Source organism: Fundulus heteroclitus, chromosome 13 (assembly GCF_011125445.2).
Source record: "Fundulus heteroclitus isolate FHET01 chromosome 13, MU-UCD_Fhet_4.1, whole genome shotgun sequence".
NCBI classification, from domain to species: Eukaryota; Metazoa; Chordata; class Actinopteri; order Cyprinodontiformes; family Fundulidae; genus Fundulus; species Fundulus heteroclitus.
The window spans coordinates 18,296,601-18,323,694 of NC_046373.1; the positions used below are offsets into that span (position 1 = coordinate 18,296,601).

The following is a 27,094-nucleotide window of genomic DNA, read 5'->3' on the forward strand; positions in this document are numbered from 1 at the left end:
CCTTCATCATATAAAAATGCATCGCATTTTTTATGCACTGCGTCCTATGGGGCTGTTGATAGGACTGCCTTGCAGCAAGAAGGTCCTTGGTTCAAATCCTTGACTGGGGTCTTTCAGTGTGAACTTTGCAGGTGTCTTCCTTTGGTCTTCCTCCCGTAGTCCAAAAACATGAATGTTAGGGCAGGTGCAGGGCAAGTTAATTTATATAGCACTTTATTAATATCCTTTATATCCTTGTAATGGTCTCCTGGCCATTTAAACTGGCTAGAGAGCTCCCCTTTGTTATAATCATTGCAGTATATAGTACATCCAGCCGAAAGCTAATGCTAAGTTAGCTCTGGAGGAACTAGACTTGTTACCGGCCAATTGAACAGTAATCCAGTTGCGGCTGTGATCGCTGCTGGCCCCGGGTAATGAGGATAGGGAAACACACATCTGCTCCACTGATCCTCAACACAGGAATGCCGCAGGGCTGTGTTGTCAGCCCTGCTCTCTTCATCCATGACTTTTCGGCTGTCCACCCCACAAACACAATAGTTGTGGACGTCACCACTGTGTTGGGTCTCATCTCCAACAATGATGAGACCCACTACAGAAATGAGGTCCACAGTCTGACACAGTGGTGCTCCAGGAACAACCTGATCCTGAACACCAGGAAGACCAAGGAGGTCATAGTGGACTACAGGAGGTCCAGGAAGACTGAACATGCTCCTCTCTGCATAACAAGGGGAGGTAGTGGAGCATGTGGACAACATTTGGTTCCTGGGCATCCACATCTCCTCTGACCTCTCCTGGACAGTAAACACCTCCCACCTGGTGAAGAAGACCCAACAACGGTTCTTCTTCCTCAGGAAACTGAAAAGGACTGGACTTTTCAATAAGCTACTAAAAAACCTCTACAGAACACCAGAGAGAGTGTCTTATGTATCAGCATTACTGTTTGGTATGGGAGCCGTCTACAGGATTTGGACTCAATCTATGCAGAATGAGTCCAAAGAAGGGCCAGACGCATCTACACTGATCCCACCAACCCAGGCAATGGTCTGTTTACCCCGCTCCCATCAGGTAAACCCTTCAGACGCATTAAATCCAGAACAAATAAACATAGAAACAGCTTCTTTCCACCAGCTGTGAGAGCTATCCTCCCCTGCTGAGAGACAGTGGTCCATCGTTAAATCCATTGTTATTGCCACGGTCTCTCAGCAGAGGACGATAGTCCCCTGCAAAGTCTATCCATCAATATGTTCATCATACGTTACAACCCATCTAATGTTAAATATGTTAAAGTCCATCATATGTTACAATCACAGTACTGCTATTGACTATTTGGACATTTCTCTCAGGAATACTGAATTGCACATTTCTGTAACTAAACCCTCAACTAATTGCACAAAAGTAACTTATTACCTCATTATTTGTGATTCAAGAAGGACAACTAATCTATGTAACATGGCTCAGATTACTTGCGAAGGGACTGATAACCAAAGTCCCTCGGACTGATACAAACTTTTCTTTTTTTTTTAAACCTTTTTTATTTTCTTTATTTTATATAATCTGATGTGGAAAAAATCTGCACACATTGTTTATTGCATGTTGTTTGTCGTATGCACTCTAAACTGGAGTATCCTGAAAACGATTTCACCACAGTAACACGCGCTGACAATAAAAAAATCTTTGAATCTTTTCAGTAACAAGACAATTCAAAGTGCTGAATTAGATTAGGTGGTTACTCCAAATTGCCCATATGTGTGAATGTGTGCATGAGTGTTTGTCTTGAGTGTCTTTATGTTGCCCTGTGATGGACTGGTGACTATGGAGCTGCCAGCAAGTATGTAGAGGAAAAGACTACAGGAAAGGTCAGTGAATTGGATAAAATTGAATTGCATTCTTACATTAATGCTCCACTGTTTCTGCCATTCAAAACTCAACAAAGTTTATTCCCTGAAAAAAGCCTTTAGAAACGTTTTAGTAGGTTAAAAATATCCATTAATCTGCAAAGGGAATCCAGTGTTTAAAAAAACTACATCTGGAAAGGCCCACCATCTGTAATGAACTGCAATATTTTCTTTCTGTGCATGCACTGTTCACTCAAAGAGATATAGAAATATAGATAAAGATATATGCCATGAAGGGCAACTCCCCTTTTTCTGTAACTATAAATAAGCCCCTTTAAAAAAAATTAATATAAAGAATGCAATATCCTAGTGTCGTGTACAAATCTCAGCTGGTGTCACTGCTTTTTGATCTTAAAACTAAAACTATAAAAAGATTTGTAAAGTAAAACATAAATAAACCACAAATCTTATGACAACAGCTTTGGAAAAATATATTTTCATTATTATGTTTCAGGGACTGATCCATATTTACATTACATAATTGTTGTGAGCAAACTGTAGGTAGAAACACAGGTAGGGTGGAGGTCTATAATACGGTTGTTAGAGCCTCTCCTTCCAAATAACTTTCATCAAATGTGCAAAAACAATTTGTCCGTTAAACTTCATTCAGTTTTATACACTTTAGATTTAAATATTTTCATCACTGTAGTAATGTCCTGTTTAAACTAAAACACATTATAAACGAAAAACCATATTAGTATGGTCTTTAGGCATGTCAGCCAAGTGTCAATTAAGTACCAAAAATTATGAGAAAAAAGGTAAAAAAAACCCCAAATTTCAAACCTTTATCTTTCTACATCTGCCTCTCTTGCTAGTAAAAAGCGCTTGAGAATGATCATGTTTCAGCAGAATTTAAATGTTTTATTCTTTAAATTCTGGCAAAATAATAAACTGAGAGCTTCTGTTACGCATCTGAGCATAAAAAATATACCTGGAATTAGACGGTAATTATAAATCCTAACAAATCAAACAAGAAATAATAGAGTCATGTAAAAGTTCATAACCTGCAACTGCAGTCACAGTTAGAGTTATTACATCACTGGAGCTTATCGTCTATGCCCATCAGCATTAACCTCCATGTGACACAACATACAGATCTTAGGGATCATTAGAATCAGAGGGCTTTATGATGCATCGCCATCTGGTGCACCTATACCAGTGCCGGGCAAATGCAAGTACAGTTTATGAGGTCCAGCGCATGGTTAGGACGCACCTCTGCTCGAACACGCCTGATTCAAACCGTTGAATTATTTGATTTCCTGGTTGCAAGATTTACAGTCTGAAACTTGATTTGTTTTTTTAAAAACATGTGGATCTATGTCTTTCATTTACACAACGAACAAGAAAAAGCCATGTCAGAGTGACTTTTAACATACATAAAATGCATTCATTAAACATAAACATACTGTTGATTATTCATATTTAAGTGACAAAACATCATTAGCTTAAAGTGCAATAGGTTCAACCAAGTGATGCAGCATTTTGGTCGTTATGTGCCTCCCTCTGGCTCTCCATCATGGTGCACTATTTTACATCTGCGTTTTTATTTTATCTTCTGGAGATGAGTCAAAAATTGCTCCAGGTTTCTGGGTGGAGTCTCTTTCTTTTTCTTTTTGGAGACCCAGTATCTCGGCCTCAGTTGTTGGAGGCTGATAACTGGACCTGCGTGATACTCGATCCAGTCGCTCCACAGCGACGCTCTCAAACGCCCTCCTCATCAGAGGATGCTCCTCTAGGACCTCGTTGAAGTCGTCTACGCTCAGCGAATAAAGACGGCAGTAGGTGTCGGCCCTCACGCTGGCCGTCCGTCGGCCCTGAGTTAGCAGGCAGATCTCTGAACCAAGAAAAAGATTTGGTGGAGTCATTAAGTTCAAATAAAGAGTGAAATCAAGATTTTAAGAATTATGCTGTTAAAATCTTTACTGTAGACTTTCAGTCACTTATGGAAATAGAAAGCACAAACAACTTGCACTTTATTCTTAGTTTTGGAGTGCATGATATTTCATAACATCTATAACTCCAACACATGTTAGTCTGGGCAATGCAAATTGTCCTATGTTTGTAGTGAATAGCATCAAGCAAAGGACGAAAAATTATGTTTCCCATTAAAAATCCAGTAGAACTTGAGAACTTTTTTTTGGGAAAATGTGGCGAAATTACAAACCAGGGTTCAGGGGGATTGACAAAGAGCAGCAATGAAGGTTAACCCGAATGACACAGGCTCACACAGATTTGATAAGTAGCTGAATAAGTTTAAATACAGTGGAATATATAATTTACCCCCAAAATACGCTCCGTCGCTGAGACTTAGCTCCTTACTGCCACGTGGGATGATCGTGACGGTGCCATGCTGGATGAAATACATTTTACGACCAAGGGTTCCTTCTCGTATTACAAAATCTCCTGGCTGGAACACTTCAAAGCGTAGCTTGGTCAGGATCACCGTCACAAAATGAGGGTCGGTGTTGGCAAAGAGCGGCATGTTGGCGACGAGTCCGCGGCAGTTATAGCTGACGATCTCCTGCATGGCAGGAAGAACACAGACAGAAATTAAAAAGTTTTACATCACATTCTTTACAGTGCATGCTGATGGAGCATTCACTTGTACATAAACTACATGTCGAATAAACTGTTTACTCATTTATGGGTCATCTTAAGTAATCTTTCTTTTCAGTTTCTTACATGGTGAATGACTTCTACCTGGAGTGAGGCTGGTTGATTTTAGACACATAAACTGAAATGTATGCCCATCACATTTTACGTATCTTCTACCTTAGCGTTTGACCTCCAGCTACAAAAGGAGACATACTTTTCAAAAATCGTGGCATGAGCACCACAATTTTGGAGTACTTGCACCACAAGTACTTGTCGTAGCAATGACCCAATAATGGTGACCCTATCCTGTCACATTATGCAGACTCTCAGTCTGCAGATCAGCAGGTGGAATTCGAGAAGCGGCTAACATCTGGTTCACATGGCAAGGTTTAAAAATTGTCGGGAAATTTTCAAAATTTGAGAAACCCCACACAAGATGACGAAAAATAATAATAGATATAACAGATTTGCTTCCACAGTGTGTTGTTTCTGGCCAAACGATAACCGCAACATACCACACACGAACAGACTTCACTCACGAACATTCAGATGTCAGACAGGAGATCTTGCAAAACCTCTTCAGATCAAATGTGAGTTCTGAGTTAATAAACATGGCTGATGAGGAAGAACAATGGCGATAGTTTGTGGACTAATTTTAACAGACAAAAAACATTACAAAAAGAGGCACTTTCTCCATTCCTTTAACCAATGCCTTTTCTATGTTTGCTAGCCTATGATATGGAGGCGTGCTGATGTGGGTTGTTTCCCTCCGGATTTCCATCACCTTGCTTTCTGATTAGCTACATATCACATTCAATGGGCTCTGTACTCATTTGTTCTCGAGTAACACCACACGTGCTAGAGCCAAGACAATCCAACATGTTGAATATCCCTGATATGAGGTTGGAGTAGTCTCAGCGTCCTTCCGAGTGGACCAGAACACCCATAACATGCTACAAATAGCAGGAATGTCTCATAAGATCATCTTATGAGCCTTCTGAAGTATAAGATTGGGTCAAAAATTGGAGTAACTAACTTGCCGTGTGAATCCGGCATAACAAGGCATGCACGGGGCTAGTCTTTTCTTCTGAGTAAATCAGCTTGACATTGTTTGAACTCTTAGAGGTATTCATTGACAATATTGAGTTTTGAACATTCAGCCCAGGATAGTAAGACAACAACAAAAAAAAAAGCTAACGACAACATTACGGCTACTCTTTCCTTATCTTCTATTACTTGTACAGCACACCATAAATGTGACAACATTACGGCTACTCTTTCCTTATCTTCTATTATTTGTACAGCACATCATAAATGTTACAATGTTTATTCCATTAAACATGCAATGTAAGCTCAATGATGTAAAAATATACAGGCACTCCAAATGTAAGAATGGGAATTAAGTTTCAGAAAATGTGTTCAATTTCTATGTTTAGAACCACATAAACAATTTCAGATAAACTAAATAAATGCCAAAATAAGGAAAAACCAAGGCGTTTTATTGGTGAATCTCCATCTTTTGATTGTACCATCAATGAGCTGACCTACTGTGATGTAAGACACAGACAATTGTTCACTTATCAATGTCCACTCTGTTAATCTCAAAGAAAGAAGGGGAATCTATAAACACAAACGATTGACCTTAATATACTTATTAAACAAAATATGTCAACAAAAAATGCAATCTGAATAAAGAAAAGGTTAAGACACCACCCATTTATTACTAATATTTCTCCCTTTGGTTAACAAAACTCCTGTGAGACTTTTCTTGCAACAATCAGTCTGTGATATTGGTCTAAGGAAATTTTGCTTCTTAATGAGATCAACGTCTGGGTTTGGATTGGCCTGGGCCTTTTTTGTTTGCCAAATTCTTAGCCAATCCTTGGTGGATTTACTGGCATGTTTTGGGTCACTGTCATTTTGGTTGGATCCAGTTCTGCTGCTGCTTAAATTGCTTTTAGGGGGGGGGTCTCGGCTGTTCCTCAGGCACCATCTAATACATGGTAGTATTCATGGTGAGCTAACCAGGTCCTGCTGCAGACAAGCATCCCTTAATCATGACATTTCAATCTCCACAAATCACGGTTGGAATCAGGGTGTTTTAGTTAAAAACATGTTTTCTGTTCTGCTGTCCAAATAATTCAGTTTGTAAACAGATTGCCATCATTAGCCTTCTTTCTTTTTCTTGAAGAGCAACTATATTTCCCTTGCAATGGAGACTTAACTAAATGTCTGAAGTTTAACAGGACACCTTCTTTTTTCAGGATACTAACTAACAATATACTAATCATACCCCCCTTGTGTGTTATGCTTGCAAGGAAATTTAGCTGTTTTTAAAACGGGAATAAATATGACAATGTCCCATTCCATAAACAGCAATCACAATGTCTACATTATATTTTACAAATATTTTAAAAGGTTTTTTATTTGTTTTTTCTTGTTTAATTATGACAGTTCAAATTCTGATATAGTTAAACAGGTAGTTAAAATTAGTCAGTTAAAATGAATAACTCAAATTAATATTAAATTTCCGTATGGCCAGATATGATGGGGGAAAAAAGAGGTCTAAAGTGGTCAAAAGAGAGAGAAATGGCAAATCTGACATTGGATAGTTTGCATTTTTTAAATAACATTTTAACTTAAAAAATTTGGGATTAATTTTAATGAAGTACATATTACAATCCCATTTGCATTTTAAAAAATCTGTTAAACTGATTTACATGTTGTTATTAACAAAGAGTAATTTATTGTCTCTTTACGTGTTCGTGGCTAATTGGCAACTGCTTGTTGGCTCCATCGCTACATCTAGCAGTTTAAAGCACAGGTTTCCATCATTGGTGTAACGTTTGGTTAGAGGAGCTGTATTGTTCGTGTAATTTGGGACCACTTTAAGGAAGGGGACATTATTCAAATTCTAGGGCTTCATATTTTGAAGGTTTCTAGTGTTTTTTGAGTTGCACCAGTATGTGGTGTTCTTTGTAAATGCGAGGCTCTATTTGAATAATCTCTTTATCTGGCCAGATCAAGGCTAGACCGTGTTACCTTTCACACCCTAGAATAATAAAAGACAAACTTTCTTTTTATGTACAAAGGTTTGTCTTAACAAGGGGTCTTTTTGTCAGTTTATTTCCCTCGTTGGTCTTGGTGTCACATTGTTGGTAAGGAGGTTCGTTCGCTGTTTCAACTTTGCTCAGCATTTTGTCATCACTTCTTTTTAAATGAAATACTACTTTTTTTCTGCCAGTATCATTGATTTTTGGCCTTGCACTAGGCTGACTCTTACATTATACTCCTACATTTCTTGATGGGACGTGACAATAATTTGGGGGTTAGTCCGGGATACAAACCCGAGACCTCTCACACCTCATCTAATAATCATACTCCAGGACCTCACAGGAGTCCATACAAACCTTTAAAATGGTTTAAATGGAAAATGGGGAAAATTTTATCTTAAGAACTCACAAGTTAGAAAGATAAAGGTGTATGTCAGTCCCATTGTGTCTGAAGTGTAGGTTTTGTCTTAGAGTATTTTGATGAACAAACAAACTAAATGTTTTTATGGAGTGTGAAACAAACTGTGAGGAAATCTGAACACATTATCTTAGACATTCTACTATAATTGTCAGGTTGACAATGATATTGTCAGGTAGTACCAGTAATCTACTCTCATCAACAAATCTTGCCATTAAGAAGACAGAAAGAGCAGTCAAAGTCACACATCTGAAGAACAACCCACCTCCTTCAGTGGATCGCTGAGTTCTCCCAGTATGCTGTCCTCATCAAACATCTTGCCTTGGAATCTGTGCTCGTAGTAATCATGAATCCTCTGCCTCACATCTGCTGGCAGTTTATGAAACGACATATACTGTTCCACTTGCTTGTACTGCAAAAATCACATAAATATATATACATATATTTCGTGAGTCGACCTTCATGTGGATGCAGTCAAAGTTCTGTGGGACTTATGGCAGATGTTGTGAGTCACATTTACTGCCATGCATTTGCTGAGTTAGATCACTGTGATTAAAATTATCTAATTTGTTTTCGTGTTCCCCCCCCACCCCTCCCATTCTAAGTGGATTATAAACTAATTTGCAACTGTCATCAGCAGACAGTCACCTAAAACAAAGGTAACACCATTAGTCATCATCTGTTCAGCTTTATCATATGAAAATCCCTAGGAAAAATCAACATCATGCCCCAAAATCCATTAGGTAATCAAAATATTAGATGTAGCGTCGTCTGGCTGAGTAAAGTTTGAAGCAGTAAGTAAGCCTCTGGTTTGAAACATGGCTGTGATATTAAAACTCACAGCCAGAGGAACATTAGCCTCCTGGAACATGTTATCCACTAAACACCTGAGTGTGTCTATAAAAAGGGTTTTAGTTTTGAGCCTTTACGGTCTTAAAAGAGAGGATTACCTTTTCCTGATACTGGCGATGGGATGCATCCAAAGATTGGACCAGGGTAGTTGCATGGCCCAGGAACATGGCATAGCAGGTGGCGCCAATAACCATGCTGGTCATGGTAAGCCAAACATCGGTCATGCCCTCTGGAGGGTTAGCGCCGTATCCTATACATAACATGTGACTCATGGCCATGAACAGGGCGTAGGAGTACTGTATGTGCCAGGTGGCATTCTGAAGAGGAGAAATTAGAAGTAACTTTAGCAGCTTAGTGTGTATGGGAAAAATATGTTTATAGGGAAATACCAAGACCCACCTGCATCTTTCGCTCTGTGTTTATTTCATAAGCTAATAATCAGTGTTTACAAAAATGGTCAAAAAAACAACCCCTCAATAATAACAACGCATTTAATCTAAAATCAAAGATGAAAAGCCCTCCATAAAGAATTATTTTGATGTCTGAATATAGTTAAAAACTTGAACTAAGCATGACTAAATCTAAATCTGACATTTTGGCTTGAAACAGGCAATTTTGATGTTTTCTTCTGTGCGAAAACCTGGCTGCCTGAGGTTTCCCTGAAGTTTTATTCGTGTACTTGTTAGCCTAATTATTACTCCCACAGCCAAGAAAGGAAAAACACATGTGTGGTAAAATGGAATTTTAAAGTAAAAATATTAATATCTTTTCACTGACATTTTACATTTTTGAAAAATACAAAGAATGTAATTTTCTTCAAAGGCAACATACATGAGTGATATTTGAAAGATGAATAAATAATGTTAAAAATTTGTGTTTGTAATAGTAAGCCAATAGGCTCATTTTAGATTAGTTTTACTTAACATATAAACCACTACCATATGTTGATAAAATCTCATAATTCTCAATCTTCATTAATTGAAATACAAAAAACTGTATTTTAACTGGAAATTTAGCTGACTAAAACAACTAAAAATACATGTGACATAAGCCTGGTCTAACCCAAAAGACTAGGAGTAAATCTGAATTTGCTGTCAAAATAGACACAGCTACATACTGGGTATAACGACAGAAAAGAAAAGAAAACCTTGTGTCGTGTGGAAATGCATTTAAGGATGTGTTTAGGCCCGAATGTACCTATGTTGTAAATATTCTATCACTAGATCTTTCTTTCTTTCTTTTTCTTTTTTTTAAACTGTCAAACTAACCGTTTCAGGTTAGAGGTTTAAACTAAGCCTGGACTCACCACCATGTTGTTTTTAGATACCCAACAGTCTGGAGGAAACTCTTGCAGCATTGGAACCATGAAGGTCAGGCAGCCGTCCCAGTGGCACAACAGCAGCATCATACCAATCAAGTTGACTATACGTACCACCGCACTGGCCAGATCATAGGTCATGTGGAAAATCTGTTGGAGGAGAAGATAGACTGAGTTCAGGTTCAGTTTATACATACAGTACATATAAAATGACATCAGGTAACAGAAGTGCTGTACTAACTATACTAAAAAGACCAAGACAGAATCAAATTACAAAGTACAAAGGGTAAAATGTAAATATATATATATATATATATATATATATATATATATATATATATATATATATATATATGAAATATTAGAACACAGTGGATGTTCAGTAAACAATAACAAAATGGCTTACAGAGGATAAAAAAAGTAATCGGGGGTTTAATTACTTCTGGTAGCTCCCTGGGGATCCTGCAGCCTGTTTATGTTCTGCACTTCTAGTATTGTTTATCCTTAGATCCATGTTTCTGTAATTAGTTTAGTTTTCTGTTCACTATGTTAACACTGCATTCTTGTTAGATTCGGTTCATCCCCTGCCCTGCCAGCTCTTTGCTCTGCTTCCTTCTGCTTAATTGCCTTTTGCTCATCTCACCTGGGTTTACTCCACCTCCTGCTCCTTTCGTCTGCTCCCTTATTTATTTAGTTAGCTCAGCCATAAGCCTGCTTTGATTTACTTTCTTAAAACTACTCATAATTTATCACGTGGCTCCCCTGCTCTTGTCTGTCTTTTGACCCTGATCCATCTAACACAAACCTGACAAACAGAAAATAAAAAGCAATTTAAAAACTAGAGGCAAAGATGCCCCTCTAATATATAAATACAACCGTCCACCAAAATGTTGTCAATGCAGCTAAAAACGTCTCATTTCCTCAAAGTTCCTGCCTTGTTCTTATGGCAGAACAATCTATCAGCTGATCCTGACATCCATTACTAAAATTAAGGGTGACGGCCTAGCTCCCCAGAAGCTAGGGGAGCTATGCCTGTCAGATATTTAAAAGTCCCCCAATCAGCATTTTAAAATCTATATCCCCAACTCAGCAGAAACCAGTAGGGGGGGACAACAAAACGGGTTATAGGCCCAATTGTGCCAGTTCCAGGCAGAAGATGCACTTTTCACAAGCTCTAAATGTGATAGTGGGTCGTGACTGACTCCAGTATACAGTGCATTGTATAATAGTCAACACTGGCAGAGCTGAGTACATGGATAACTTTCTCACAGTCTTGCATTAACAAGACTGGCTTAATTTGATTAGTCTGCCTTAACTGGATAAGCAGCACGCTAATCCATGCTTCTTTAAAATAGACTCGAGCAAATTTGCTGTGTTCACACAACATTCTGCTATGATTGAAGCAAAGCACGTGTGCCGACTTTGATCCCAGCCAAATGCTCTGGACGAAAGATAAGAATCAGTCAGCAGTGCCCCTTTGAGTCACTGGCAGAAAGAATATCATTCAAAACTGAAGAAACAATACAAACCAAGAGTCCAGGTTTGCTTTCTGTCCCATTCCTTTACCTCTTCCCACTGATGGATGTATCGGATGAGACGAGAGAGTCGGAGAAGACGCAGCAGGCTGAGAATCTTGGTGAAACGCACGATCCGTAGAGCACGGGCAGTTCTGTACACGTCAGACGACTCGTGGCGGGACTCCAGGTCAACGATCAGAAAGATGTAGTCGACGGGGATGGAGGAGATGAAGTCTACCAGGAACCAGGTGCGGAGGTAATGCATGCGGATCTCTTTTGGGTCCAGGATAATGTGGCTGTCCTCTCCCGGGATACCCGTACGAAAGTTGAAAACCAGATCCATGAGGAAGAGGGTGTCGGACAGGAAGTTGAAGATGATCCAGGGCAGGGTGTTTTGGTCCTCAAAGAAGGTGATCCCCCACGGCAGGATGATCAGATTACCCATCATCAGAATAAGCATCACAAGATCCCAGAAAAACCTACATGGAACAGGAGAGCAGTTAGATTTATGGCTCGCTGTTGAAATTACCTACAAAAACCTCTGATTGTCTACCAACTATTTGTGTAGCAATAGAGGGGCTGCATGTGTATTTTACCTTGGGCTGGACAATTAATCTCATTTGTAATATAATTGCAATTTTAAAAGATGTCATTTCCAAATGGCCCCAACCTGAAAGAGGCACTCTACCCTTTTCCGGTTCAAGACCATGGTCTCGGATTTGGAGGCACTGATTTTCATCCCGGCCGCTTCGCACTCGCCTGCGAACCGCTCCAGTGAGAGCTGTAGATCACGCCCTGATGAAGCCAACATTGCCCTTTGTCACCGATTCTGTTCATAACTTTTATGGACAGAATTTCTAGGCGCAGCCAAGGTGTTGAGGGGATCCGTTTTGGTGGCCTTAGGATTGCGTCTCTGCTATTCGCGGATGACGTGGTCCTATTGGCTTCATCAGGGCGTGATCTACAGCTCTCACTGGAGCGGTTCGCAGCCGAGTGCGAAGCGGCCGGGATGAAAATCAGTGCCTCCAAATCCGAGACCATGGTCTTGAACCGGAAAAGAGTAGAGTGCCTCCTCCGGGTTGGGGAGGATGTCCTGCCCCTAGTGGAGGAGTTCAAGTATCTTGGGGTCTTGTTCACGAATGAGGGGAAGATGGAGCGGGAGATCGACAGGCGGATTGGTGCAGCGTCTGCTGTGAAGCGGGCGCTGTACCGATCCGTTGTGGTGAAGAGAGAGCTGAGCCAAAAGGCGAAGCTCTCGATTTACCGGTCGATCTACGTTCCTACCCTCATCTATGGTCACGAGCTTTGGGTCGTGACCGAAAGAACGAGATCCCGGATACAACATCCCGAAATGAGTTTTCTCCATAGTGTGTCTGGGCTCTCCCTTAGAGATAGGGTGAGGAGCTCAGTCATCCGGGGAGGACTCAGAGTAGAGCCGCTGCTCCTCCACGTTGAGAGGAGCCAGTTGAGGTGGCTCGGGCATCTGGTCAGGATGCCTCCTGGACGCCTCCCTGGTGAGGTGTTCCAGGCACGTCCCACCGGGAGGAGGCCCAGGGGAAGACCCAGGACACGCTGGAGGGACTATGTCTCCCGGCTGGTCTGGGAACGCCTTGGGATTCCCCCAGAGAAGCTGGCCCAAGTGGCTGGGGAGAGGGATGTCTGGGCCTCCCTACTGAAGCTGCTACCCCCACGACCCGACCCCGGATAAGCGGAAGAAGACGGACGGACAGACATTTCCAAATCACAGAGGTCTGCAATATTTGGCTATGTAACGATGGATAAGACGCGTCCTTTGGGTGTCGGTAAAGTGGGTTTACCTCTTCATGGAAGGGAAGAGAGTGGCAGCAGTGAGATAATGTTATTGTATTATTTGTTTTAGAGTTTATATGATCATACTTTTTTTTTTCTTTACCAGAAATGTTCAGGAATCTCACAATAGCATTAAGTTCTGGTCAAACTGAAATATATAGACTTGTTTGTTGGTTGCACTTTGCACTTTATGTTCAACAAGGATTGAAGTCAGACTCAACAAGATATTCAGTTGAAGATGTTATATATTATATTTTATTATTCTGTTGAATAATAATCTACTGATTAATAAAACAGTTACATTTCTTGTTTTATATAGTCCTTGTTTACAAACATATTTAACTTCAAGCCATTTTTGTTGCTTGTGGTTAATGCAGAAAAAAATCTAAATCGCAATCACAATTATTGTTGAAATATATCGCAATTCTGATTTTTGGCAAAATCGTACAGCCCTCCTTGTAGCCAACCAGATGTTGTATGATTGGTTGTAGGTTTTATTTATTTGCTATTTTACAAATATGTAAAGTACAATTATGTTTCCCTTTGAATTCAGTGAAAATGCATCACTATTTCAGTTCTGCCTACACTGTTGATTGGATTCAATTATCGAATACCCCTCTGTCCACCTTTTAATGTTTTTGTTTATGAAGGTAAAAGTCCAGAAAGGTTTCGGTAACTGAACTACACATTAAGGAGGTAAACTCTCACATACACAGAAATACCTCACAAAACTCTCAGTGATTCTTCGTTATTATACATCAGCTGTAAGTAGGACAATGGACTTGCCTTTTGAAAATACACAGCTGGTTTAATTGCGTCTTTAAAAAGGAGAAGGTGTATTAGTTACAAGACCGTCCGTCACCACGTGTCGTATTTCCTTCCCCCCCACAACAACACAGATTTGAAAATGCTGGAATCACATTTCCTCACTATTTTGAACATTTATTTTCTTTTAATGATACATGGGTTTTAATGTTTTTATTGGTTAAAGTTTATTAAGCTGTTGCCCTACTTAAAATGGTTAACTGTGTGCGTTTAATCTGTGTATGTTGTAAGGATGATTTCTGCCAGATGTCAAAAAACAAATCTCCATCTCAATGGTGAAGGACTTTGACTTTATAAAGATGTTGAGTGCTGTCAACGCCAGTTTCCAAACAGGTCCTGAAACATTGCACTCTCCACGTTGGTTGGATGGATTTACATTTTAATATGAATAAAGTGTAGAAAAAACAAGTGTTCGCCCATCCCCTACTCATCCAGAACCTGAAAATATTACACTTTTGCAGACCTTTCCAAACTGTGTAGTATTGGAGTTTATACCTTACAAGCAGTTCATGGTTAAATTGTTGCATTTATGCAGCATCTAACTTTTTAATATTAGAAATATTTATACAGATTCTGCCTATAAATAGTTAACACGCTTCCCCAACCCCTTATAGTGCTGCATTTAGACCAAGTGGTGTTACAGTTTAGAAGCTAGATGCTAGAGGACTCTTGTATAGATGAAGAGTCCTTGAGAGAGGCAACCAGAAACTAGACCCAAACCCAGAGGAACATGGTTGCAAACACTTGACAGTGTTTTAATTTCCATCCATCTCTCCAAGAATTGAAGAACCTACCATCAGAAAACTGCGAAATTCAGGTCAGAGTCAAATCTGTGTGGATTTGCCCACCAACATTATATCACACAGAAGATAGAAAATCCCCTCATAGATTGACAGGCTGTTAGAGGATTTAATTTATCTGTTAAACCTGTGGATTTTAAATGAGAGTTTCGTGGTTTGAGCCAGTTACCAAAGGCCATGAAAGTAATTTCCCTGAGAGGGCGGTGTCCCGTTGCTCCCATTATTCTCCGAACGAGTTTCTGTCACAAGAGGAACCCCCTCCCATTAAAAATGAATACCGCTTGCCTCATTGGGATCCATATATGTCGAACAAGGCAACGAACAAAAGAGCGTATCACTCCCGGTGGAAACGTCTGCCTTTGGACATTTGGAGCATTCAGCCTTGTGGCTTCACTCTTCATTCATGTCGAACACATTCCACTGGCCTATATGTCTCGAGTGTCGCGTTATGCACCAAAGGGCTCGGTTTGGATTTCCTTACTGATTGTTTACATCGAGCCCAGATTACTTTTCCAGGCCCCTCTGTCACTCTCTCATTACTGTGGCATAAAAGCAGAATATCTGCTGGGCTCGTTTTGATTGCAGCAACGAGGAAGCGGCCTCTTCTTCTTAAACCCAGCCCAGGAGGAGATAAAGAATGAGTTGATTGAGATTTTCGTTTTCTTTCACGTTCGTTGCTCCTTCAATCCCCTTGTGGCTGTGTCCTCCATGTCAACACGCTGGTTTACATGACTACTTATGGTACAAGAGATTAGTGGCTACTTCCTGCTGCTAATAACTCCACCACGACGCTGGAGGGTTTTACAGCTGTCGACGCGGACTTGGTGTCCACATTTATACAAGCTTAGTGCGCAAGAGTAGTTTCAGCTGCAGAAAAAGCTTTTATACCAGCTATTAATAGTTTATATTGTGAAACGTGCAAAAACAGATATTAAGCTACAGCATCTTGTTAAAGTGCATTTTCACGTTTTGTCACACTGTATGTTGAAATATTAACGTATCTTGTTGGGATTCTTTGCGGCAGACAAATGCAAATTGTTGCATGATTGTGAAGTGAATGGAAAACGATGCATGCTTTTTTTTTAAACAATGTTTTAGATTAAAAAATTAAGTGTGCATTCAAGTCTCTTGTGTTACTTAGTACAACATCATTTTGCTGCAAATTCATCTGCAAGTCTTTTAAAAATCTCTTGTCCAGCTTTGCAGATCTGAGGACCGCTTTGCCTGTTCTTCTTTGTTAGATAGCATCAAGCTCAGTCTGATTGGAGGGGATTTACATGACTACTGAAGCTGATTTGTTTCAGCTATGGGCTTTGACTAGGCCGTTTTAGCACATGAATATAATATAATCTTAAGTATTTAATTTTAGCTCTGGCTGTACATTAAGAATTGCTTGAAGGTGAACCTCCACCTTAGTTTCAAGTGTTTTTCTGCCTCTCACAGGTTTTCATTTGCCCAGTTAATGGTTTCCCCTAATTGACAAATACTCCCACATGAGCTGTGGATCTGTGCAGCTTCCTCAAAGTTACCATGAGCCTCCTGGAAGTTTCTCCTAATAAGGCTCCGCTTGCCTGGCTTGTTGTTTTTAGGTAATCAATAATGTCTTAGTAGTTTTTTTTGTCTCCGTTCTGGCAATGTGGAAATAAGAATTGTCTTGATGCCAAAAGGAGCCCAACAGATTTTACTTTCACAAGTGGAGCCTTACTGCTTTTGCCATAGTGCTCTGCTTGATTTATATGTGCAAAAAGCTTTATTAGAATTTATGCTGAGGCTATTTCATGATAAATGGACACAGAAATAGGAAGATAGAAGAGGAAAAAAAGGAGAGAAATAGATGAGACAACATGCCAAAAGGGAGAAAAGGTGAAAGAGAAAAAGGAGAGAAACCACATTTTTATAGGTTTCACAGTCATGCCATTCTCCATCTGTTTCCAGGTGATGGGTTGGATTTAGAGCTCTGTGAGATATTTAATGCTTGAAATAGTTTTTTATATCCTAACACTGGCACTGACTTCTACTCATCTCGGCTGGCGTGTCCTTGGTCTTTGTGATGCTGCTCATTGTTTAGAAAACATCTGAGGTCCTCACAGAATGACTGGATTTATACTGAGATTAAATTACACACAAGTGGACTGTTCATTACTTAGGTGACTTCTTGAGACAATTTATTGTAATGGATCTGATCAGTGGTGTCAAAGTAATCAGTGGTATTTTCTATCTGCTGACCTCATAGAGCCATTTACAGGTCAAGTCACCTTACAGTAAACAGTAGATATTCTTATTGGACGTATTTTGCGCTGTCCTGACTTACTGTATGCATTAACTGCTTGATTTCACAAGTTTTGTGTTGAGAAACATTGTTTAGAGAAGTATTTCTTCTGCTTGAATTTGTCACTTTGTAGTTCTTATTGTTTAAGAATTGTTTATTTTTATGTTAGCTGTGGAAATATCAAAATTTGTACATAAATTAATATGTTTGTCTGACCGATTACATCATTTTTAAATATTAAATCCATTGTTTAGCCATTTCAAAAGTTGAGAAATGCCTTATAAAGTATGAGTATGCTTTTTTTTTTTGGAAAATAGACCTTTGGGCTTAAGAGGTTTAACAAACAAGAAAAACATGTGTGATTTCCCTTCAGCTTTGCAAATCTGCTTCATTTTGTGGTGGTCTATTGTAGAAAAATCCAAGTTTGGCTTCATTTGTGACAAAATGTGGAAAATTTTGAATGGTATAAATATTTTTGCGAGTCAGCACCAGATTTTCCAGCTTTCATTGGATGGTTTAAGAGGAACTCGTGTGTCCCTAAAACCTGAACTGTAAACTAGAGCAGAGCCGTTCCAAATGGTCCATTATAAAGGAGGAAACTGGACCATAAGGTCTAAGGAGAGCAGGCTCTCTGTAATCTCCCCCTCAGCTGTCTGTGTATTATTACATAATAGAGCAAGATGGGAATTATAGGGATTCTTATGGGCATTAATCCCCATGCATGGGTTTATCCTCCCTGTCTGGCATAACCCTGATGGTTAAAAATTGTTCAAATCTGATGCCGGCTATTGTTAATGACCTCGCACAGAGGCTGTATCGGGATTCGACCTTAAGACGACGTGCTCCAAAAGATTAACGAGCCCACAAAGTGTTCCCAAAGTAAGGCCGAGGATGAGTGAACGGACATCAAATGTTCAATTAAAATGACAAGGGTCATTAACGAGAGTCCTCCTCTCCTTATGAATCGGAAAAAAAAAAAACTGAGTCTCATGATTAATCCACTTGATCTTGCCCTAAATACTGTATCATTAATCAAATCCCTTCATCGCCTTATCACGAGCTACGAACCGTGACATCAGCTGATGTCCTTGGAGAACTGGACGTCACAAGCTGCTTGTGTGGCTGGATTCACTCATTTCAGGGGAGGTTTATAGAAAACATGCTAAACAACGCAGAATTTGTCGTTTCAGAAAAACATCACTGATTTTCTCATTTGAATTTGCATCTTCATGATCGCCCAAACTCAGCGTTACCTGAAATCACTGTAGGGGTGGATGATCCACACTCCAAAGCTCTTGACCCTTTCCTGCTCTGCTGCAACCCCCTTGTGGCTGCCGAACATCCGCAGGGAGAACTTGTTGACGCCAGGCTGGAGCATTGAGCCGAACTGCTTTTGGAAGTATGTGGACTGATCCTGGAGGAGGTCCTCCAGGACCCCCTCGGCCTCTCCGTCCACGTCCAGGGCACCGTCCGGGTCAGCTGTGTAGTCGTCATTGTGGGTTTTGACCAAGGAGAAGAGCGTCCTGGAAACGTCACTTCTCTTCTCGGTCTTCGGAGAGGGGCTGCCTGGAGGGCTTGTCCTCGGGGAGCCGCTTCGCCATCGGGAGAAGCGGAGGCTGCTCCAGCTGCGGAACCTGGGGGTCTCCGGTTTGTGAGCGGGGCTTTCTACGGTTCCTCTCCGATCGTCTATACTACTAGAAGGGCTTGTCATTTCTTTGTAAATTTCACTTAAACTGAAAAAAGTTGAAAGGTTGTATAGTTTGCCTTAAATTTTTCTTGGGACCTAAATGTTTCATTTACTTTTACTGTTAAAAATGTTTAAAGATTCCTTTTTAATATGTCATGCCCTCCCCAAAAAAAAAACAAAAAAAAAACTAAAATGTTAATGCTTTAAAATTTAAAAACAACAGTAAAAGCCTCCAAGTAAAAAAAAAAACTAAGAAAAAAGTTGCCGGTTTCCTGTAAAACTTTGGAAGATGAATGAATCCTGCTCCCTGAAAAACCACAAACTTGAGCCACTGCTGTGTCCTCCTCTCGAATGACCAGGAGAGGACGGATGCAAATTGCCACAGAGGACTCAGTGGCCTTCTGTAATCGGCTTTTTGTCACAGCCGGGTCTACTCAACCCTCTCCCTCCTCCCATCCTCCCTGCCTCCTCCTCCTTTTGTGGTGGAAGTGGCCTACCCTCCCCTCTGGAGATAAGAGTCCCAGAGTGGCCCCATGTTGCACTGTCAAGATAGGAAATGTTCGGGTCAATGCGAGCAAAGAAGCTAGATGAATAACTCATCACTAGTGATATTGTTTTAAGGCGGGAACCTACCACTGTAGGCCACATACCGAGTAGTAGGCTATCTGAAGTACTAATAATAGGAACAGCATTTTCAAGAAACAAAAAAATTATTGAATGCCAAATGCATCTAAGAGGGGGACAGGTTGTGTGTGGATGCTGAGCGATACATCGCTGTATCATCAGCATAAGCGAACATTTAAGAGGCTAATAAATATAAGGCTACTTTGACAATTTGTTGAAATTAATAAAACACCTAAAGGCAGTGTAGTCATTTAAAGGGGACATATAATGCTCATTAATGTCTTCCTTTTGACACTTAAATCATTAGTTGTGGTTTGTATAAAGGTGAACTGCAATGCTTTGGTCTGAATTCCTCGTCATTGTTGCCCACAGGTTGTTTTTTGCCCCTTCTCTAAGGTGGGTTTGAGAGCAACTTGTTTTGGTGCTGTCTCTTTAAATCTAAAGTAGGCACCTCACACCCCCCCCCCCCCTCCAGGTCGCAGAGCGTTCCACTCCACCCCATTCGGCCATTTTTGTAGTATACTAGGGGACTGTGTAATGAATTGTGTGGGTTATTACACCCAACAACCAAACATTTTCACTTACCCAATTGTACATTCGGCATTCTTGGACTTGGGCTACAAAATCATGTTTGGGGGGGAAAAAAAAGACGGATTTACAAAATTGGTAAGCCAAAAGTCCATGACCTTGTTTAGCAACTCTGCTGCAAATAATGTGAGGTAATTGTTAAAAAAAATGAAATACAGAACATAGAAACTGAACAGCTTGAAAAATATTACCAGAATCATGTATAAAGGTAGATACGGAGACCTTGGATGGACTAAATTTTACTTTTCTGCACTCCTCGAGACCCCAAGTACACCACAAAATGTATTCAAGGGCTAATAAGTGGATTTTGGATGATATGTCCGCTTTAATAATTCAAAAGGGAACCAAGCGCGACAAAATGAAACAGTCAAACATTTCGGCATCATCAGAGATTTTCTGTTTGCCCTTTACAAAACATGGTCGCAGTTCAACAACAGCATAAGTTTCAGTTGTGGACATGATTTTCATGATCTGTGGTTTTGAAGGAGCCAAACACAGACAGCAGCCAGGCATGATCACATGGAGTGAGGATCCTTATTAATAAAAAAAAAAAAACAAAGAACAAACAGAACCAGGACAGCAATTAAATCCAACAAGACGCAGTACCCTGGTGGCAAGGAGAAGCTGACTGCATGCCAAACACAGCCAGTTGCTGTTTTTTTTTGTTTTTAGTCCTTCTGATCCATTTGTTTTTTTACTGGACATGGTTGCAAGTGATCAAGCAGATATTATAACGAATCAGTTCTGCATGGGATTTTTCAAAGAATTACTTAGAGATGTCTAAATAAGAGGATACCGTACAAGCAGCTTAATGTTAATACCACTAAAAGACAAAAGACACAAATTGAAATGAGCATTTAATATTATTCATTGTCCCTATTCACACTTTAATTCTCCAAAGATTAAACAACAGTTAACATGCTGAGCAGATTAGGTTTCCTTTTGTTAGAGAGAGTCCTCAGGTTTCCCTTTCTTCAGTCTTGGCAGCCCGTAAAATACCTAATTCTGAGTATCCTTTGATTCAATAGCAAGTTTTCTGGAATCTACCAAGGCTGCACAATCAGCACAGTTTATGACCTTTTAACGACACACGAGATTATGGTCTAAGAGATCCCCCACATTGTTTTTGCATTTGTGTGTTTTCGTGTCTTAAATAGGATCAGGGCTAATGCTCCTGTAGACTCAAGCACAACAGGTGTATCTCCACTTGCCGGCGAGGCTTTGAATGTTTATGCTTTTTTATCTTCTTATTTCTAAACCCTTCATTTAGTAACCATTTCAGAGTAAACACGGGGTTCAGAATCACTAAGCTCAGGTAACTAAACGTTTCTGGCTGCACCGGGCTTCCTCCCGAAAAGGTTTGTAAAGGTCAACGTTATGTAAAACCAAAGAAAACAAGGATGAACTTTGTGTGTTATGATGCATTTTAGAGAATGTCTCAAACTGTGCATCATGACATGTTTTGAATCATTACATGTACTTTATTGTACCTCAGTTTTAGAGTTGTTTGTCACTTCTCACTTTATCTCTCAGGTGATCGCTTTCTTTCTGGTATCTTTGAATATGTCGTGTGTGTGTCTTTTTACTCCTCTTTCCTGTGTAGTTAGTGCTTGTACCTTGTTGGACATGTTTCAGTACTTAAAGGAGCAATAAGCAAGATTTCATTACTTTAGATGGGTGTAAACAGCTGCCACTCGGGGCTTAACTACTCCGTGCCCATAAAATGCCACTGCTAGGCACAAAATGGCGGAAGGCGCACCCATTTGATTAAGCTGTTCTCTTGCTAACTGCATTATAAAGTTATGAGTTACTTAATTCTTCCCTAGACATGTTCCTCCAAAAGGTGAAGCTGTTTTGCTGAGTATATATCCCTTGCAAATATGCTTATATGAGCCAAAGGGTGCCTTTTTGACAAAGCTTATAGTCAGAGTAGCTTATGTTACCCTGAGCTACCTCTATAGTTATGCTGCTATAGGCTTAGGCTACCGGAGGACATCAGGGTCTATTTCTCTCACTCTGCTGAGTTCTCCTACTGTTCTCTAATTTTTTTATTTGAACTTTTTGTTCTGCCGTTTTTCTCTTCATAGTAGGCACACCTGGTCTGGCGTTCTGTTAGCTGTGACATCATCTAGGGGAGGCAGATCACCCACTATTACCATATAACATAGAAAGTATTCCTGGATCAGTGTGTGCTTCTCTGCTTTTTTGTATCTCTGCTCTGTCTTCTCTAACCCCCAGTCAGTCGAGACAGATGACCGTTCATACTGAGCCTGGTTCTGCTGGAGGTTTTTCCTCCCTGTTAAAGGAGAGTTTTTCTCTCACTGTCGCTTCATGCTTGCTCAGTATGAGGGATTGCTGCAAAGCCATGGACAATGCAGACGACTGTCCCTGTAGCTCTACGCTTCTCCAGGAGTGAATGCTGCTTGTCAAGACTTGACGCAATCTGCTGGGTTTCCTTAGATAGGAAACCTTTGACTAATCTGTATGATTTGATTGAATTTGACTTTGTAAAGTGCCTTGAGATGACATGAGTTGTGAATTGGCGCTAAATGAATAAAATTTAAATTAATTTAAGAGTGCTGGAGCAAGGTAAAGACAGGCATGGCTTGATACACATCTTGTTTTGGTCTACAGACAGTGCTCAAGCTCCACCTAGTGGTGAAAAATCGCTTATTGCTACTTTAAGTAGCCTTCTTACCACATTAACTCAAGTAATTTCTTGGATGGCTACTTTTAACTTGAGTAAAAATATGTTGTAGTAGTGCTAGTCTTATTTGGAGTAAAACTTTTGGCTATTCATCCCACCTCTGCTTAGATGTGTCCCAGGTCCAACATCTGACTCAATTATTGATCCAGGTATTAGATGATAGTGAGTTGCAGCAGAGAAACCTCTAAAAACTACAGCCACAAGATTATCCTGTTGCTCCACATCACACTTCTGTGATCTGGCTGTCTTGTGGTCTTCTGTCACCTTGGTTCTCCGTAATGTAAATTTTGGGCATCATCTAATTGAACTACGCTTTTTTTTTTTTTTCTCATGGTACCATCTTCATCTCGTCTGTGACGCTACTTCCAGGTTCCTTGAGTGAAGCATGTTTAAATCAAGCTCCCGGGATGTCGATCATCTTCCAAAATTATTGGAATTGCAGTTGTTTCCATAAAAAATAACTGTTACAATTGTAGTTTGTCTTAAATTTTGTCCAAACATCCAAGAAACTTCAGTTGTCTCCAGCAAATGTATCCACTTGAGAAAAGCCCTGTTAGTTCAAACTCAGGGTAAAAATAAAAACCAGTACATAGAATTTCAAAAGACTGACATAGGACAAATTTATTTATAATGCAGATTTAAAAAAAAAAAAAAAAAAAAAAAAAGAAATACTACAATAAAAGTTAAGATGCTTTTTTAAAAAGGCACACAATTAAAAGTTTTCTTTGAGGTTTTCACTTGCAGCCTGGAAAGGTATTTGGTAAATTTAAAAAATGTTGCAAGAGCTAAGACTTAAAAAAAAATGACCCAACAACCCATAGAAATAAAATTTGAAAATAAAAACTTCACAAATTGTGCTAAGTTTTGAAAAACTTTATGTAACAACAGCCGTTAGCGCATCCATCCGTCCACCCTTTCATCGTCTAACCCTGCTTTTCTGTGCAAGGTTGCAGGTGAGCTGATGCCTTTATTAAGCAGTCATAGGGCGATATTCGGGGTATCACCTGGATGGATCACCAGTCCATCACGGGGCAACACTGATGCAAGCATAAAAATCTGTTTTGGGTTATAGTCTTAGGCTATCTGCTGCACTCCTCTTCAGTTTGAAGCTGCCTGTGTGGCACACAATTTCCTGAAAAACAGAATAGTTTGTCATTCAACAGTGTTTAGTTACATTTTCTAAAAAAAAAAAAAAAAAAAAAAAAAAAAATGTTTTGATTTGTTTAATTAAACTTACATAACTTCTTTTTTCGTCTTCACATAGTCACATATTGGACTGGGTAATGTTAGATTTGCCTTCAGATTGGCGATCTCTTGTTTCCAGACTGCAGACTCTGCAGCAAAGGTCTCTTAAAGATGGTAAAAAAAAGTAAAATAAATAAAATGGTTATTAATTAAAAAATATACGTCATTCTTGTATATCACCACAAGGTGGCAGATGAACAGTTTATATGTGTGCCGTACCTGTGGTTGTTTTGAGCGTTTCCTCTACAGATGCCACCTCGTCTTTTTTTATTTTCTGCATCAGAGAAAAGTTTAGTTAGTGAATATATGTTGCATAAGGCATGCAAAAAAACAGTTTGGACATGCATTTAAATTAACACTGATACGTTCCCATGTCCTGGTTATTAAATTTAACCTAAAATCCAGATATTTCGGTGACTTTACAGAAGTTTTCATGAGGAAAACACACCTATTGTTGAAAAAAAAAAAATCAATAAATAAGACAGTCCATAAGAACATAATTCTTACGTAGTGTTAAAAAAATAAAGTCAAAATTATTCACATTGAAAACAAAATAATCCATGTGTAAAATGTCAAAATATGCAACTTCTCACAAGTGGCCAATATGCCTCTACGGCAATATTTTAAAACCTTCAACTTGAGTTTATTTAATGGAGTGGTGACATTTAATGAGCGGTGAATATAAAATTAGAGTCAGTGCGGCAATTAGAAATCACCTGGTGCCATAAATATAACTAAAGTGTTGAACTACATTCCCATTGTTTTTTTATGTTTGTGTGTGGGGTCTATCGTTTTAGTCCCTCTTCATATAGGTAAGATGAAAGAACATGCCATTCAGCTTAGGTAGATTTATGTTGCTAGATAATGATTACAAGTAAAAAGCTACTCTTCTAAACCTGCCTTTATCTAATGTCTGGAGTCACCAGGAGTCATACATGTATGTTTGGTTACCTTTTGTTTGTGTGTGTAAGAGGGCAGCGATATTCAGCTGTTTTCCCAGAAGCAGGGCTTTCCTTTGTTCAACATGGTTCCACCTTTAGAATTGATCTCTACTTAATGACATTAACTGTAGGCTCCCTGATCTGATGGACAGGCTTAACTGAAGTTTGTCTTTTTTTGTAACTTAATTTATTGGTTTAATTCAGCAGGACCTGCAGCAAAGGCAAGCAAGGAAGCTTTAACTTCTAAGTAATCACGGTCCATTGGCAGATAAATATCCAGCTTATGTCTTTTAGTTACTTGTCTGCAGATTTTGTCTACCAGTATGCTTAAATTTTGATATTTTAACCAGTTGATTCACTTTTAATTGTTTGGGTGTAGAATATCAATTTAAAAAAATGTGCAGAGAGTCAGTCCTGCTGATTTTGTTCAATCCGTCTTCCAGTGTCTGGTAGTTATTCTGTAGGCGTGTCTTACCCTTCAAAAAGGTTTAAAAATAAAATTGGGCAAAAAAAAAACCTGACAACCTTTATTCCAGTCTGTGCTGATGGTAATAAAATGGCTAAAAGTGAAAACAGTCTGAAGGGACTCTGGACTGAAATCTGAAGAGACTTTTTAGTCCATCCGTCCATTTTCCGTCACGCTTGTCCCTTGTGGGGTTGCGAGGGTTGCTGGTGCCAATCTCCTGTATTCAATGGGCGAGAGGCGGGGTGCACCCTGGATAGGTTGCCAGTCTGTCACATTTTTACCCCCCATGATGAAAGCATTAAAATATGTGAAAAAGCAGCTGTTTTACAAACTCAGCAATTTTATATACAGTATAAACTTTAAAGGGATCCACGATTAGCTAATCCATGTCAGTCTAAATATGTTGTAATTTTCTGATCAACCTAAAAATTGCTGTTTGTGTTACATAAATACTCATTTACTTCAAAAATTGTATATCCTTAATTATGTTTTTCACCCATGGACGTCGCCGTTTTTTTTCACCTGTGCAATGCATCCTGGATTAATGACGCAATTAGGTCCCCCTGGACTGGAACCTAGGGGAGACATTTTATCTCCAGTCTCAGATATTTCCAGACCCACCTCAGCCAGTTTTGACTCAGTTTGCCACCTGAGATGCCAGGACAAACCTTCAAGGGGATAAAACTCTCATGTTTAGGTAATGGGACTCAGATGCAAAGCAGGCAAAATCTGTTTCAGTGTAGTTTAATGATAAAAGAAAAAAAAAAGTTATAACAAAACTGGTACTGCGCAATAATGTAAGAAAAGAGTCACTGGAAGAGGGGGGGAAAAAAAAAAAAAAAAAAAAAAAAAAAACTGTTCTACTTTTTTACTCTCTGCTGCTTGAACAAATTTTGCTGCACAAACGTAGCCAAACAGATTGACACCACTTTTATTCGATTTGGTAAAAATAAGGTTGCCTGTCTTTTATAAATATCTGCTTACAGCTGCAAGTCTTGTAATGTTCGAAGTGGCTGGCTACACTGCAAGTTTCTAAATGTCTAGGAGGGAAGTTGATTTCTCTTTCCCAATCAGAATATAACCATTTAACCTGTTTATCTTTAAAAGATGTGGACACTCTCTCCATTTATGTGTTTTGTATGCATGAGTTGCTTTCTTGCCAAGACTTTTACATGAATCAAAGCTGTGTTTAGTGTACTCAATCAGAAATGCAGTTGAGGTCAGATTCAATATGATGGTTGTGTGCATTGAGTACACAAATGTAGCTTGTGTTGAGGATTAAAACGGTTTAATATACAGACTGGATTGTAATAAAATGGGTGAAAAGCCAAAGGGTGACTAGTTTAGCAAGGTACTCTATTTTTCAGTGCATCCATTTTACCCCCCCCCCTCCTTCCGAAATGTTTTATTGCACAGTAGCTCAGTTGTCATGCAACAAGGGCCAATTATGAGATAGAGATAGATTTACCATATTTGTTTCAAGCT

General features: G+C 39.5%; 1 protein-coding gene and 1 non-coding gene across 2 annotated transcripts; both read right to left on the bottom strand.

Moving 5' to 3' along the window:
• Positions 1–1,960: 1,960 nt before the first annotated feature.
• LOC105935161 (potassium/sodium hyperpolarization-activated cyclic nucleotide-gated channel 2) lies at positions 1,961–19,210 on the bottom strand. Its single transcript, XM_012875443.3, has 7 exons — positions 18,605–19,210; positions 11,698–12,127; positions 10,120–10,281; positions 8,912–9,130; positions 8,227–8,373; positions 4,176–4,416; positions 1,961–3,729 (listed from the first exon to the last, which is right to left on the bottom strand). Exons 1-7 carry the CDS (start codon positions 19,060–19,062, stop codon positions 3,425–3,427), a joined length of 1,962 nt encoding a protein of 653 aa, XP_012730897.2. The 5' UTR covers positions 19,063–19,210; the 3' UTR covers positions 1,961–3,424.
• A 4,605-nt stretch (positions 19,211–23,815) lies between these two features.
• LOC105935097 lies at positions 23,816–24,530 on the bottom strand. Its single transcript, XR_004932426.1, has 3 exons — positions 24,422–24,530; positions 24,195–24,306; positions 23,816–24,089 (listed from the first exon to the last, which is right to left on the bottom strand). It is a non-coding gene; the product is annotated as an uncharacterized LOC105935097 (transcript).
• Between the last annotated feature and the right edge of the window lie 2,564 nt (positions 24,531–27,094).

Excerpts from the sequence above, each read along its gene's own strand:
- LOC105935161 (XM_012875443.3), bottom strand. The coding sequence starts at position 19,062 with ATGACAAGCCCTTCTAGTAGTATAGACGATCGGAGAGGAACCGTAGAA. Across the intron at positions 10,282-11,697 it reads ACATCCATCAGTGGGAAGAG|ATTTTCCACATGACCTATGA; the intron begins GTAAAGGAATGG and ends CTCCTCCAACAG. Across the intron at positions 8,374-8,911 it reads ATCGCCAGTATCAGGAAAAG|TACAAGCAAGTGGAACAGTA; the intron begins GTAATCCTCTCT and ends TGATTTTTGCAG.